Here is a 15536-nt window from a genome sequence, read left to right on the forward strand (position 1 = left end):
CATTCTTACTTTTCTACTTCCATTCTTTCTGACCTGTTAGGTAATCATTTTCTGGTTTATCCTTCTTCTTTTTTTTTTTTTTTTTTTTTTTTTAAAATAAGTGCTTATGCTTATGTATATATTTTTAAGGTTAGGTTTATTGAGGTATAATTTATGTACAGTAGAATTCACTTGTTTTGGTAAACACTTTTATGCATTTTGACCACATCACTACACCTTATCAGCATCTCTTTATATTGATGGAAAGGATTTTGAAATCTTGAGTTGCAGGCAAGAAAATTCTAGGCAGAATGAAGGAATGGGTTAAGGAAAGGTGGAAAGGTGGCAAAGTTCAAGAGATGGGTGGATAAGAACAAGTTGTTTTATAATTTTAACAAGAGCTTAGGTTTTTGAGCACTTATGTGCTAGGCATATATGTATTAAGTACTTTATGTGTATTATGTGACTTTATATAGTTCTTCACTGCAACCCTGTGAGATGCAGGTATAATTATTACATTTTATTTTACAGATGGGAAAGCTGAGGTATAAAAGGAAAGCACAAAGTAGTATAGCTAGTATCTGGTGTGGAGCCAGGTCTGTCTGACTTTAGAATCCCACACTCTTAACCACAAGAAATAGTATATTCTTACAGTATATAAAGCTATTAATATATTGCTTTTTAGATATTTTAACAGTCATTACCTTCTAATTCTTTTTTTTTCCATACCAAATACTTGTTTTTTCTCATATAATATGCTATCTAGATCTCTTGGCCACTTTTTGGAAATTCTCTAATTAGTCAAGATCCTATATATAATATGGCAGCCAGACCAGAGACAGTATCCCAAATGTTTTCTGCTCATTCAGTATAAACAGGACAGTTACTTTTTTTCCTTTGTCACCCAGGCTAGAGCGCAGTGACACAATTTTGGCTCACTGCAACCTCTGCCTCCTGGGTTCAAGCAATTCTCCTGCCTCAACCTCCTGAGTAGCTGGGATTAGAAGCTGGGATTACAGGCGCATGCCACTAACACCCGGCTAATTTTTTTTTTTTGAGACAGAATTTTGCTCTTCTTGCCGAGGCTGGAGTACAATGGTGTGCTCGCGGCAACTTCCGCCTCCCGGGTTCAAGCAATTCTCCTGTCTCAGCCTCCCGAGTAGCTGGGATTACAGGCATGCGCCACCATGCCCAGCTAATTTTGTATTTTTAGTGGAGACGGGGTTTCTCCCTGTTGGTCAGGCTGGTCTCAAACTCCCAACCTCAGGTGATCCGCCCACCTTGGCCTCCCAAAGACTTGGGATTACAGGCGTGAGCCACTGTGCCTGGCCATAATTTTTGTTATGTTTTAGTAGAGATGGGGTTTTGCCATGTTGGCCAGGCTGGTCTTAAACTCCTAGCCTCAAGTGATCTGCCCACCTTGGCCTCCTAAAGTGCTGGAGTTACAGGTGTGACCCACTGTGCCCGGCCCCAGAACATTTGTTATGTATTTATTTTTTTGAAACAGGGTCTCATGCTGTTGCTCTGGCTGGAGTGCAGTGGCACGATCATAACTCAACGTAGCCTTGACCTCCTGGGGTCAAGCGATCATCCTGCCTTAGCCTCCTGAGTAGCTGGGACTATAGGCATACACATGCCTATAATAGTGCAATTTTAAAAATTTTTCGTAGAAGTGAGGTCTTGCTACGTTCTCCAGGTTGGTCTCAAACTCCTGGACTCAAGCAGTTATCTCTCTTCAGCCTCCCAAAATAGGCATATGCCACCATGCATGCCTACAGTGGTATAATTTATTTTTTGTATAAACAGGATCTTGCTATATTGCCTAGGGGTCTTGAATTCCTGGGCTCAAGCAGTCATCTCTCCTCAGAGTCCCAAAGTTTTAGCACTACAGGCGTGAGCCACTGCACCCAGCCAAGAACATTTATGATTCATGGGAGGAGGTCAAAACACCAACATTAACAAGAGTTTGGAAGAAGTTAGTTTCAGCCCTCTTAGATCACTTTCAGAGATTAAAACTTCAAGACTTTTGACACTTCCGAAACTACTAATAAATAGTCTGTTATTGAATGGAGGCCATACGGATAACATAAATAGCCAGATAGTTGATTAACATTTATTTTATATGTGATTTTTCTTTTTTCTTTTTTTTTTTTTTTTTGAGACTGAGCTTTGCTCATGTTGCCCAGGCTGGAGTGCAATGGCAGAATCTTGGCTCACTGCAACTTCCAACTCCCGAGTTCAAGAGATTCTCCTGCCTCAGCCTCCCCAAGTGTCTGGGATTACAGGCATGCACCACTACACCCGGCTAATCTTTTGTATTTTTTTTTTTTTTTGAGGCGGAGTCTCGCTCTGTCGCCCAGGCTGGAGTACAGTGGCCGGATCTCAGCTCACTGCAAGCTCCGCCTCCCGGGTTTACGCCATTCTCCTGCCTCAGCCTCCCGAGTAGCTGGGACTACAGGCGCCTGCCACCTCGCCCGGCTAGTTTTTTGTATTTTTTAGTAGAGATGGGGTTTCACCGTGTTAGCCAGGATGGTCTCGATCTCCTGACCTCGTGATCCGCCCGTCTCGGCCTCCCAATCTTTTGTATTTTTAATAGAGATGGGTTTTACCATGTTGGTCAGGCTGGTCTTGAACTTCTGATCTCAGGTGATCCACATGCCTCAGCCTCCCGAAGTGCTGGGATTACAGGTGTGAACCACCACACCTGGCCTTGTGATAATGTATTATATAATGTGTTCTTACAATCAAGTAAGCTATAGAAAAAGACAGTGCCCCTAAGAAAATGATAAGGAAGAGAAAATACATTTACAGTACCATACTGGATTTATTGATACCAAAAGTTTAGTGTGTGTGTGTATGAGATGAATTGTCTGTCTGAAATGGCGGGCAACTGCAGCTGCAGACCTGAAGTCAGTTGGTATGTTTCAAGGGATTCAACTTTTTCTTGTAATGTCGTGACTTTGCTTCTTGGGAGCACTTCAGCATCAGTGGCACTCCCTGTGGGTCCTACATTTTACTCAGTGTTTATGGTGTTGCACTAAACACGATGAAAAATATGCAAAAATATGCGAGAACAAGGACAGATCACTTTTTACTGTGACAGTTTACTGGAGAGGTGAACTGCTCATGCAGAGATGATTATTGTCACATAGTTTTAAGAGACTCAAACACTTGAGCTCACCACATTAGCGACAAGAGGTGGCTACAAAATTATTACAGTAGTACAGTGTGTACTGCAGTTAATCTTATGCAGTTAAGACTTAATACTACATCTTTCTTTGTTTACAGTGGCATCATGTTTGGTCTGTGTTTGTGTGCATAAGTTTTGTGATTAAATTTTAACTTTGAAATAGAATTGTGTATATTTATGATAGTAACTAATATCTACATATATTTTATGCATTCATGACATACTTTACTTTTTTCTAATTTTTTTTGGTATTTCTATTTTTTTGGTATTTCTAGGCTATGCAGTTCATCTGCAAGTTTTTTCAAATTGTCACAGATCTGCCGGACTTGTTGCTGCGCACCTGTAATCCTAGCCACTTGGTAGTCTAAGGCAGGAGGATTGCTTGAACCCAGGCGTTTGAGGCTATAGTGTGCTATGATCACACCTGTGAATAGTCACTACACCTCTAGCCTGGGCGATATATACAAATATAGCAAGACTCTATCTCTTCAAAAAAAAAAAAAAAAATGATTTGGCCGGGTACTGTGGCTCATGCCTGTAATCCTAGCACTTTGGGAGGTTGAGGTGGGTGGATCACTTGAGACCACCCTGGGCAACCTAGTAAGACCCCTGTATCTATAGGAAATAGAAGAAAAATTAGCTGAATAGCCTGTAGTCCCTGCTACTCAGGAGGCTGATGCAGGAGGATTGCTTGAGCCCAGGAAGTTGGTGGCTGCAGTGAGCCGTGGTTGCACCACTGCACTCTAGTCTGGGTGACAGAGATCTCATCTCAAAAAGGAAAAAAGAAAATCAAGTAAAATAAAATATAGAACTTAAAAAACAAACTTGACTGGGCACAGTGGCTCATGCCTGTAATCCTAGCACTTTGGGAGGCTGAGGCAGGCGGATCACTTGAGTTCGGGAGTTTGAGACCAGCCTGTCCAACATGGTAAAACTCCATCTCTACTAAAAATACAAAAAAAATTAGCCAGGTCTGGTGGTGCATGCCTGTAATCCTAGCTACTTGGGACACTTATATGGGAGTATTGCTTGAACCTGGGAGGCAGAGGTTGCAGTGAGCTGAAATCGCGCCACTGCACACTCCAGCCTAGGTGATAGAGTGAGACTCTGTCTTAAAAAAAAAAAAATCAGTACATTTATTGACAAGAAAAAAATCTACATCAAGCTTGTCCAGTATGTGGCCCAGGGTAGCTTTGAATGCAGCCCAGCAGAAATTTGTTAAGTTTCTTAAAACATTATGAGATTTTTTTTCACAATTTTTTTTTTAAGCTCATCAGCTATCGTTAGTGTTGGTGTATTTTTTGCGTGGCCCAGGGCAATTTTTTTCTTCCATTGTGGCCCAGGGAACCCAAAAAGTTGGACACCTCTGATCTACATATAAAGTGGCAGTTCAGACGTGTTATTCAAGGAACAACTGTAAATACAGAAGGGCATATCCGATAGTGATACATTGCTGTGGGGAAAGAGGAAGGAGGGAGTGTGAGAAGGATGCTTTAAATAAGGTGATCTGGGAAGGCATCAGCATAGATAAATAGTAGTTGTAAGAAATTACACAGTAGGACTAGGTGCAGTGGCTCACACCTGTGGTTCCAACACTTCAGGAGCCTGGGCAACATGATGAGACCTTGTTTCTTTTTTTTTTTTTTGAGGCGGAGTCTCGCTCTGTCGCCCGGACTAGAGTGCAGTGGCCAGATCTCAGCTCACTGCAAGCTCCGCCTCCCGGGTTTACGCCATTCTCCTGCCTCAGCCTCCCGAATAGCTGGGACTACAGGCGCCCGCCACCTCGCCCGGCTAGTTTTTGTATTTTTAGTAGAGACGGGGTTTCACCGTGTTAGCCAGGAAGGTCTCGATCTCCTGACCTCGTGATCCGCCCGTCTCGGCCTCCCAAAGTGCTGGGATTACAGGCTTGAGCCACCGCGCCCGGCCGAGACCTTGTTTCTATGGGAAAAAAAAATTAAACACAGTAAGAAACACATTGATTTGAACTTTTTCAGTTAGGAGTTTTTCAGAATGAGCACTGGGTGTCTGGAGTGTTTGTAATACAATTATATCTGGTTCTGGTGCCATAACAGCTAGTCACTGAGACCACTATTTGGCGCCATGCATAGCAACATGGAATTAAGGGATGGAAAAACAGCCAGGACGTCTCTACTGTGCTACTGTGCTGTGTAAAACAGGAGTGGCACTGATTTCCATCCCTCTCTGGGTAAGGATCAGGTAATGGAGGAAAATAAAGGAGAGGAAAGAGAAGGGAACATGATAGATTTTGATTTTGATTAAAACAGAAGTTGGTAACAGCAACTCAAGTTTCTATTAAATAAACGAAGGTTGGGAGATACTGCAAAATGTTAGTAATAGCTTTAGGTTCTGACAGGCTGTGCCAACCGGAATATGATACCTAAGTTTTAATTGCATTGAAATAGTGATTTATGTTTCCTTTTGCCTGTCTTATACCCAGCTCTGACAACTACGCTTGTGTCTTAAGTATGGTGCTAATGTGGTAATAGGATATTTCTATTCAGCCTTATGCCTTTACTATGTGTACATTCCGTCCATCTAAAAGGCTGAGTTGTAAATCTTAATTTTAAAAAAATTAAATGTAGTCAGTTGTCATTAATAGCCTCATGTTTCTTTTTCTTTTTTCTTTTTTTTTTTTTTGAGATGGAGTCTCGCTTTTGTTGCCCAGGCTGGAGTGCAGTGGTACAATCTCGGCTCAGTGCAATCTCCAACTCCTGGGTTAAAGTGATTCTCCTGCTCCAGCCTTCCAAGTAGTTGGGATTACAGGCGTGCTCCACCACACCCAGCTAATTTTGTATTTTTAGTAGAGATGGGGTTTCATGTTGGTCAGGCTGGTCTTGAACTCCTGACCTCAAGTGATCCACCCGCCTCAGCCTCCCAAAGTGTTGGGATTATAGGCGTGAGCCACCACGACCCGACCAGCCTCATGGTTTTAATTTTCAGTTTTGTTGGGTGGAAAATGATCTTGACTGTAATATTAAATCTATCAAAACATGAAGCTGTCAATAGAAACATTTGAGAGTTTGTTTTTAAAACTGTAGTTGTATTTTAAAAATAGCTATACAGTTTAGGAAAGGGGGGAGAAGGGAGATAAAACCAGAACATTTTCTTTTTTATTGGCTATTTGTCTATCATGTATGATTAGTTTAAATACAGCCCAGTAGTAAAAGCTGCGGATTTATAAAGTGGTAATTTGTAGCTTCTTCTTCTGTTTTTTAGTGTAAAATGCAGTGAATTGGTTGCTTATGTAGGACTTCAGTAAAGTAAGTGACTAGCAGCAGCAGCAGCATGCACATTTTACTGAGGTCAATGTGTTCTTGGTGTCTTAAACTGTTATCATTAAATGCCCAGTTGTATCTTAGCATACAGAGGCAGAAAAGGAAGAGCATTCAGAATTTAGGCAATTGCCTGAGTGTAGATCACAGTTGTCAAAGGAAGACTCTTCAGATGGCTGGCTTCATGGATACTTGTTCAGAGTCACATTTACCTTGTACCTAGTAAGAAACAAATTTGACATTTTTCATTCACTTAGGTTCTGGTTTTAATTACTTGTATAGTAAAATTGAAGACTTTATAAGTGACCCTGTTATAATCGAGTCAGTTTATCTTAAAGTGTTGTGAAACTGGAAGCCATGCTGTGTAAACTCCCATATCCTAAATTGCATCCTGCATTGGTCAGGGGCGGAGGCTCATGCCTGTAATCCCAGCACTTTGGGAGGCTGTGGTGAGCGGATCACCTGAGGTCAGGAGTTTGAGACCAGCTCAACATGGTGTAAACCTTGTCTCTACTAAAAGTACAAAAATTAGCTGGGCATAATGGTGGTCGCGTATAATCCCAGCTACTCGGGAGGCTGAGACAGGAGAATCGCTTGAACCCACGAGGCAGAGGTTGCAGTGAGCTGAGATCGCGCCATTGCACTCTATCCTAGGTGACAGAGCAAGACTCTGTCCAAAAAAAATCCTGCATCTGCAGTTGATAACATGGCATGTTTAAACTTTGCTCTCATACTTTCTTCTCAGTGTCTGACTGTGAGTATGCTTTGTGAAAAATACTTTCTTATTTAGGCCTCATGGGACTGTTTGAAAAACGTCGCTTCAGGAAATTCCTAGTGTATGTTGCCAACTTCGATGAAAAAGATCCAAGAACTTTTGAAGGCATTGATCCTAAGAAGACCACAATGCGAGAGGTGTATAAGAAATTTGATTTGGGTCAAGATGTTATAGATTTTACTGGTCATGCTCTTGCACTTTATAGAACTGATGAGTAAGTATTTTGGTTTTTAGATTTGTATTTTTCTTGAAATTCTCACTAAATTTCCCAATTCTTCCAAGTGGAAATTCCAACAAAACAAATACTTAGCCGTATTACACTATGAAAGCAGAGATTCTAGCTGGAATTAGTTGTTGGGGCCTCTTAAGTGAAATATAAAGGCAGAAGCCGGGCGCGGTGGCTCACGCCTGTCATCCCAGCACTTTAGGAGGCCAAGTTGGGTGGGTCGTTTGAGCTCAGGAGTTCAAGACCAGCCTGGCCAACATGATGAAACCCCTCTCTAATAAAAATACAAAAATTAGCTGGGCGGTGGTGGTGCGCATCTGTAATTCCAGCTACTTGGGAGGCTGAGGCAGAAGAATCACTTGAGCCGGGGAGGTGGAAGTTGTGGTGAGCTGAGATCGCACCACTGCACTCCAGTCTGGGTGACAGAGTGAGACCCTGTTTCAAAAAAGAAAAAACAAAATGAAGATAGTGGATTGAAATCTCTTCAAAAAAAATTATAAATTGAACATCATGAATGAAAACTAAAGCCCTTTCCTAATACTCATTTCCTTTTCTCCAGCTACTTAGATCAACCATGTTATGAAACCATTAATAGAATTAAACTTTACAGTGAGTCTTTGGCAAGATATGGCAAAAGCCCATACCTTTATCCACTCTATGGCCTTGGAGAACTGCCCCAAGGATTTGCAAGGTAAGAGCCTATGTTTAACCTATTAGCTAAAACCTCACTGATCCAAAACCTCGTCTTCAACATAATGTGTATATGAGATATAGTTTAAATAATGAGATGAGATCAGTCTATGAGTAATACGATGCTTTTTCTTTTTATTGAAATAAAATTAACATATGATATGCACGGATCTTCAGTTAAAAAAAAAATCCAGTTTTATACAACTGTAGCTGATGTGCTCTTGTAAGCGCCAGCTCCTGGCTGGAGGCCAGCCAACACAAAACCAGCGCACTTAACAAAAATACAACCAAGGACCTTCACAGAATCTACTTCACACTCCTGCTACCTCTACTGGAGTAAGTGCTGGTATCCATGGCTGAGAGACCTGGAGACAGATCATATAACAGGACTCTTTGCAGACATTCCCCAGTACCAGCTTGGAGCCTGGTATCTCCACTGGGTGGCTAGATCCAGAAGAGAAATAACAATCACTGCAGTTTGGCTCTCAGGAAGCCCCATCCCTAAGGGAAAGGGGAGAGCACCACATCAAGGGAGCACCCCTGGGGGACAAAAGAATCTGAACAGCAGCCCTTGAGTTCCAGATCTTCCCTCGGACATAGTTTACCCAAATGAGAAGGAACTGGAAGAACAACTGGGGTTATATGACAAAACAGGGTTCTTTGACACCCTGAAAAGGTCAACTAGCTCACCAGCAACGGATCTAAACCAAGACAAAAATCTCTGAATTGCCAGAAAAAGAATTCACAGGGTCATTATTAAGCCAATCAAGGGAGGCACCAAAGGAAGGTGAAGTTCAACTTAGCAAAAAAAAAAAAAAAAAAAATGGTACAGGATATGAATGGAAAAATTTCCAGTGAAATAGCATAAATAAATAATCACAACTTCTGACAATCAAGGACACATTTAGAGAAATGCAAAATGCAATGGAAAGTCTCAGCAATAGAATTGAATAAGTAGAAGAAAGAATTTCCGAGTTCAAAGGCAAGGCTTTTGAATTACCCCAATCTGACAAAGACAAAAAAAAAAAAAAAAAACACAGCCTCCAATAAATTTGTTAAACGACCAAGCCTAAGAATAATCGGTGTTCCCAAGGAAGAAGAGGAATCTAAAAGTTTGGAAAACAAATTTGAAGGAATAATTGAAAACATCCCCGGCCTTGCTAGAGAGCTAGACATCCAAATACAAGAAGCTTAAAGAACACGTGGGAAATTCATCGCAAAAAGATCATCGCCTAGGCACATAGTCATCAGGTTATCTAAAGTCAAGATGAAGGAAAGAATCTTCAGAGCTGTGAGGCAAAAGCCTCAGGTCACCTATAAAGGAAAACCTATCAGATTAACAGATTTCTCAGCAGAAACTCTAAAAGCTAGAAGGGATTGGGGTCCTATCTTTAGCCTCCTTAAAACGGTTATCAGCCAAGAATTTTGTATCCAGTGAAACAAAGCTTCATAAATGAAGGGAAGTAGTCTTGTTCACACAAACAAGTGCTGAGAGAATTCGCCACTACCAAGCCAGCACTACAAGAACTGCTAAGAGGAGCGCCAAATCTTGAAATAAATTATCAGAATACCAAAATTGAATCTGCTTAAAGCATAAATCCCATAGGACCTATAAAACAATAACACAGTGAAGCAAAAAAAAACAAGGTGTTCAGGCAAACAGATAGCACGATGAATAGAATAGTACGTCAGATCCCAATACTAATGTTGAATATAAATGGCCTACATGCTCCGCTTTAAAGATACAGAATAGCAGAATGGATTAAGAACTCACCAACCAAGTATCTGCTGTCTTCAAGAGATTCACCAGACACACATGGACTCATAAACTTAAGGTAAAGGGGTGGAAAAATATATTTCATGTAAATGGACACCAGAAGCGAGCAGGAGTAGCTATTCTTGTATTTTTTATTTTATAAATATATATATATATATTTTTAAAAAAGTCAGTTTGATAAATGTATAGACCTATCCCTGTCCTGGGTTTAACTAAAACCTGAGTGAAGGTATAGAACATTTTCCTCACCCCATAAAGTTCCCTTGTGTCACCTCATAATGAATACTGCTCCCCACCCCCAGCAACTACATCTGTGATTTCTGTCACTATAGATTACTTTTGCTTGTTTTCAAAGTTCAGGTGAAAGGAATAATACACTATGTTCCCATTTGTGTCTTTTTCATATTTTTGAGATTCATCCATATTGGTGCATGTGCCAATAATTCTTTTTTTTTTTGAGATGGAGTTTTGCTCTTGTTGCCCAGGCTGGAGTGCAGTGGTGCAATCTCAGCTCACTGCAACCTCCACCCCCTGGGTTCAAGTGATTCTCCTGCCTCAGCCTCCCAAGGAGCTGGGATTACAGGCATGCGCCACCACGCCTGGCTAATTTTTTGTATTTAGTAGTAATGGGGTTTCACCATGTTGGTCAGGTCTTGAACTCCTGACCTCAGGTGATCCACCCGACTTGGCCTTCCAATGTGCTGGGATTACAGGTGTGAGCCATTGCGCCTGGCCAATTCTTTTTTTTTAAATTGTTGAGTAGAATTCCATTATATAAATTATATGAACATATAATTCTGCTTTTGGTGGACATCTAGTTCATTTTCAGTTTTTGGCTATTATGAATGAAGGCACTGTGAAATTTTCATGTAAAAGTCTTTCTGTGGGGATATAGGTTTTCATTTCTTTTGGGTAAATACCGGGAGTGAAATTGCTGACTCATGCGGCAGATAGAAGTCTGACTTCATAAGAAACTGTAAAACAGTGTTCTGGAGTGGTTGTGTTGTTGTGTATACACTCAGCAGTGTGTGAGTTCTAGTTGCTCCACATCCTTGTCAACATTTAGTATTGTCTTTTTAATTTTAATTGCCCAAGTGGGTGTGAAATGCTATCTCATTATGGTTTTAATTTGCATTTCTTGACTCATGTTGCTCACCTTTTCATGAGCTTATTGACCATTTGTATAATTTTGTGCTGTGATTATTCAAGTCTTTTGCACATTTCTAAAGATTGGATTGTCTATTTTTGACTTGTAGGAGATCTTGGTGTATTCTGGTGGCAAGTCTTTTGTCATATATGTATTAAGAATATTTTATCCCAGTTTATGGCTGGTCTTTTGATAAGCATAAGTGTTAACTGTTTTTTTTGAGACAGAGGCTTACTCTGTCACCCAGTCTAGAGTGCATTGGTACGATCTTGGCTCACTGCAACCTCTGCCTCCCAGGTTCAACCAATTCTCATGTCTCAGCCTCCTGAGTAGCTGGGACTACATGCATGCGCCACCATGCCTGGCTAATTTTTGTATTTTGAGTACAGACGGGGTTTTGCCATATTGACCAGGCTGGTCTCTTAACTCCTGACCTCAAGTGATCCACCTGCCTTGGCTTCCCAAAGTGCTGGGATTACAGGCGTGAGCCACAGCGCCTGGCCTAGAAGTGTTGTATTTTGATGAAGTCCAGTATATTAAAAAAAAAAAAATGTTTTTTAATGTTTATAGCCTTTTGAGTCCTATTTTAGAAGTCTTTTACTTGCCCCCAAGGGCACAGAAATACTCTCCTGTTGTCTTTTTTTTTTTTTTTTTAAGAAGTTGTATAATTTTACCTGTGCATTTAAATCTGATTCATCTTGAAACATGGTGTGTGGGATGAGGTAAAACTTGAGGTTCACTTGAAGTTTATTCTTTTTTTTATATACTAATATTTAGTTGTTTTAGCTGCATTTGTTGGAAAGACTTCCTTTTCTAGGTGGTCTTGGTGCCTTTGTGGGAGATCAGTTGGCTATGTATGAGTTTGTTTTGGGATTCAGTTTTATTTCAGTGATTTGTATTTGCTATGCCAGTACTACACTGTCTGGATAATTATAGTTTTATATTAAGTCTTGAAGTAGGTGATACACTTCTCCAACTTTTTTTTCAGAATTTGTTTTGACTGTTCTAGGTCCTTTGCATTTCCATATACGTTTTTAAAATCAGGTTGTCAATTTCTAGGAAACCGAATGCTTGCTGGGATTTTGGTATTGAGTTAAATCTGTAGATCAGTTTGGAGAAAATGATCATCTTAATTATGCTGAGTCTGCCTGTCCATAAATATGATTGTTCTCCATGTATTTAGGTTTTCTTCTCAGCATTGTAGAGATCTTCTCATCTTCATTGTAGAGATCTATCACATTTTTGTTCAAGTCTCTTTGTATTGATGCTGCTGTTAATGAAATTGTCTTACTTTTGTGTTGAAATTGTTGGCTGCTAGTATACAGAAATATTTGTATGTTGACGTTGTATGCTATGATCTTATACTTAAGTTTTACTAGTTCACATACTAGTTTTTCTAGTTTTATATATTTCTTAGAATCTTCCTTCTACACGGTCATGTCATCTGTGAATAAAGGAATTCTTCTCTTACCACTTTTATGTGTTTTTTCCCCCACTTACCTTTATTGCACTTGTTAGGACTTCCTGATAACGTTGCAGTGATGAGAATGGACCTCCTTGTTTTGTTCCCAGTCTTACGGGGAATCTAGTAAATGTTTTACTATTAAAAATGTTTTCTATAGTTTTTTTTTTTTTTTGGTAGATGGTTTTGTCACATTAAGTTCCCTTATATTTATAGTTTGGTCTTTTTTTTTTTTTTCTTTGAGACATGGTCTCACCCTGTCACCCAGGCTGGAGTGCAGTGGCATGATCTTGGCTCATTGCAACCTCTGCCTCCTGGGCTAAAGGGTTCCTCCCATCTCAGCCTCTTGAGTAACAGGGACTACAGGCATGCACCACCACACCTGGCTAACTTTTGTATTTTTGTAGAGATGGAGTCTCACCATGTTGCCCAGGCTGGTGTCGAACTTCTGGGCTTAAGTGAGCATGGTGGCTCATGCCTGTAATTCCAGCACTTTGGGAGGGTGAAGCAGGTGGATCGCTTGAAGCCCAGGGTTTGAGACCAGCCTGGGCAACTTGGCAAAACCCTGTCTCCAGAAAAACACAAAAAATTAGCTGGGTGTGGTGATGCATACCTGTAGTCCCAGCTATTCGGGAGGCTGAGGTGGGAGGATCCCTTGAGCCTGGGAGGTTGAGGCTGCAGTGAGCCGTGATCTTAACGACTGCATTTTAGTCTGTGTGACAGAGCAGGACCCTGTCTCTTACAGAAAGAAAAAGTATCAAACTTTTTTTTTTTTTTCCCCTTTTCTGTGCTTCATATTGGAGAATGCCTCTTCATGTGGCTTCAAGTTCACTGACCTTTTCTGCTGTTTTCAATAGGCTGTTAATCTCATTCAGTGATTTTTAATTTTTTTGTACTGTCTAGATCTAGAGTTTCCATTTTGTATAATTTTCTTTTTTCTTATTTTATTTTATTTTTTTTTCGAGACGGAGTCGCCCAGGCTAAAGTGCAGTGGCGCGATCTCGGCTCACTGCAACCTCCACCTCCCAGGTTCAAGCGATTCTCCTGCTTCAGCCTCCCAAGTAGCTAGGATTACAGGCATGTGCCACCACTCCCGGCTAATTTTTATATTTTTAGTAGAGATGGGGTTTCTCCATGTTGGCCAGGATGGTCTCATCTCCTGACCTTGTGATCCGCCTGCCTCAGCCTCCCAAAGTGCTGGTATTACAGGCATGAATCACTGTGCTCGGCCTATAGTTTTCATTTTTGTGATATTCTCTATTTACCCAACTCTTTTGAGTACATTTATAACATATTTATCCTTGAATATGTATCTTTGAACAAGGATGTTTGTTCTTGAACATATTCTTGAACACATAATAATATCCTTGAACATATTTATAATAGCTGCTTTTAAACTCCTGCATATTTTAACATTGGGCATCTGTTTCTATTATTTGTCTTTGTTTTCTTTGGATCACAGTTTTCTGTTTCTTTCCATGTCTAGTAATTTTGGATTGTACACTGGACACATGAATCAATAGTTTGTTGAGATGCTGGATTCTTCTCTGAAAAGTCGGTTTTGGTTTGAGTAGGCAGTTGAATTATTGACTGTTCATCTTGCATTGGTGGAGACTGGATTTTACACCTTGTTAAAGTGGGTCTTTTTTAGTTTTTCCTTTTGTTGTTTGCTGATTTTTTTTTAAACACAATTACTTTATTGATTTCTTACAATCAGATACTGCCAACTAGCATTACTTCTACTCATGCATCATTAAAAGCAAACGGTATTTCCTCCTTGGTATTTTTAAATGATACATTATGCAATAAAGTTAGAACTTAAAATGCACCCTTATTAATTAAGTAAACTGATAATTTGTTTAAAAAAGCATAACTAATAATTTGGTTCCTTTCTTCATAAAATGGAAATTTCTCCTGATAGTTTTGAGGTTGTCATTAAGAGTAGTGCAAAGTGTAGCACACACATATAGTTTCATCTAGAAAGGTGTGTCTCTTACACAACTTAAACAAAATGCACATTAACAAAATGCATACAGTCAATGTATGAAAGAAAGCATGTTTCAATTACAAGGCAGCCCTTCGGGCCACCATATTATTTAGGTTTTGCATGATCATTTATGGCATTACAGGGTAATTATACATAACATACTTTTATACTTTTTTTTTATTATACTTCTTCTGTGCAGAACGTGCAGGTTTGTTACATGGTATACGTGTGCCATGGTGGTTTGTTGTGCTCATCAACTCATCATCTACATTAGGTACTTCTCCTAATGCTGTCCGTCCCTATCCCCCATCCCCTGACAGGCCCTGGTGTGTGATGTCCCCCTCCCTATGTCCATGTGTTCTCATTGTTCAACTCCTACTTATAAATGAGAACATGTGGTGTTTGGTTTTCTACTCCTGTGTTAGTTAACTGAGAATGATGGTTTCCAGCTTCATCCATGTCCCTGCAGTGGACATGAACTCATTCTTTTTTTTTTATGGCTGCATAGTATTCTATGGTGTATATGTGCCACATTTTCTTTATCCAGTCTATCATTGATGGGTGTTTGGGTTGGTTCCAAGTCTTTGCTATTGTGAACAGTGCTTCAATAAACATACGTGTGCATGTGCCTTTATAGTAGAATGATTTATAATCCTTTGGGTATATACACAGTAATGGGATTGCTGGGTCAAATGGTATTTCTGGTTCTAGATCCTTGAGGAATCGCCACACTGTCTTCCACAGTGGTTGAACTAATTTACACTCCCACCAACAGTGTATAAGTATTCCTCTTTCTCCACATCCTCTCCAGCATCTGCTATTTCCTTTTTAACGATTGCCATTCCCTTCCAACTGGCGTGAGACGGTTTCTCATGGTTTTGTGGGTTTGATTTGTATTTCTTTAATGACCAGTGATGATGAACTTTTTTTCGTATGTTTGTTGGCTGCATAAATGTCTTCTTTTGTGAAGTGACTGTTTTGAGATGGAGTCTCGTTCTGTCACCCAGGCT

General features: G+C 40.2%; 1 protein-coding gene across 1 annotated transcript in view; it reads left to right on the plus strand.

Moving 5' to 3' along the window:
* GDI2 (GDP dissociation inhibitor 2) overlaps positions 1–15536 on the plus strand; it is a 48599-nt gene that overhangs the window by 21653 nt on the left and 11410 nt on the right. The window contains exons 5-6 of the mRNA XM_010366503.2: positions 7253–7451; positions 8023–8154. Of these exons, the coding sequence (XP_010364805.1) occupies positions 7253–7451; positions 8023–8154 (331 nt within the window). The remainder of the gene's footprint in view (positions 1–7252; positions 7452–8022; positions 8155–15536) is intronic.

This window comes from Rhinopithecus roxellana, chromosome 11, assembly GCF_007565055.1.
Source record: "Rhinopithecus roxellana isolate Shanxi Qingling chromosome 11, ASM756505v1, whole genome shotgun sequence".
Classification (NCBI taxonomy): domain Eukaryota; kingdom Metazoa; phylum Chordata; class Mammalia; order Primates; family Cercopithecidae; genus Rhinopithecus; species Rhinopithecus roxellana.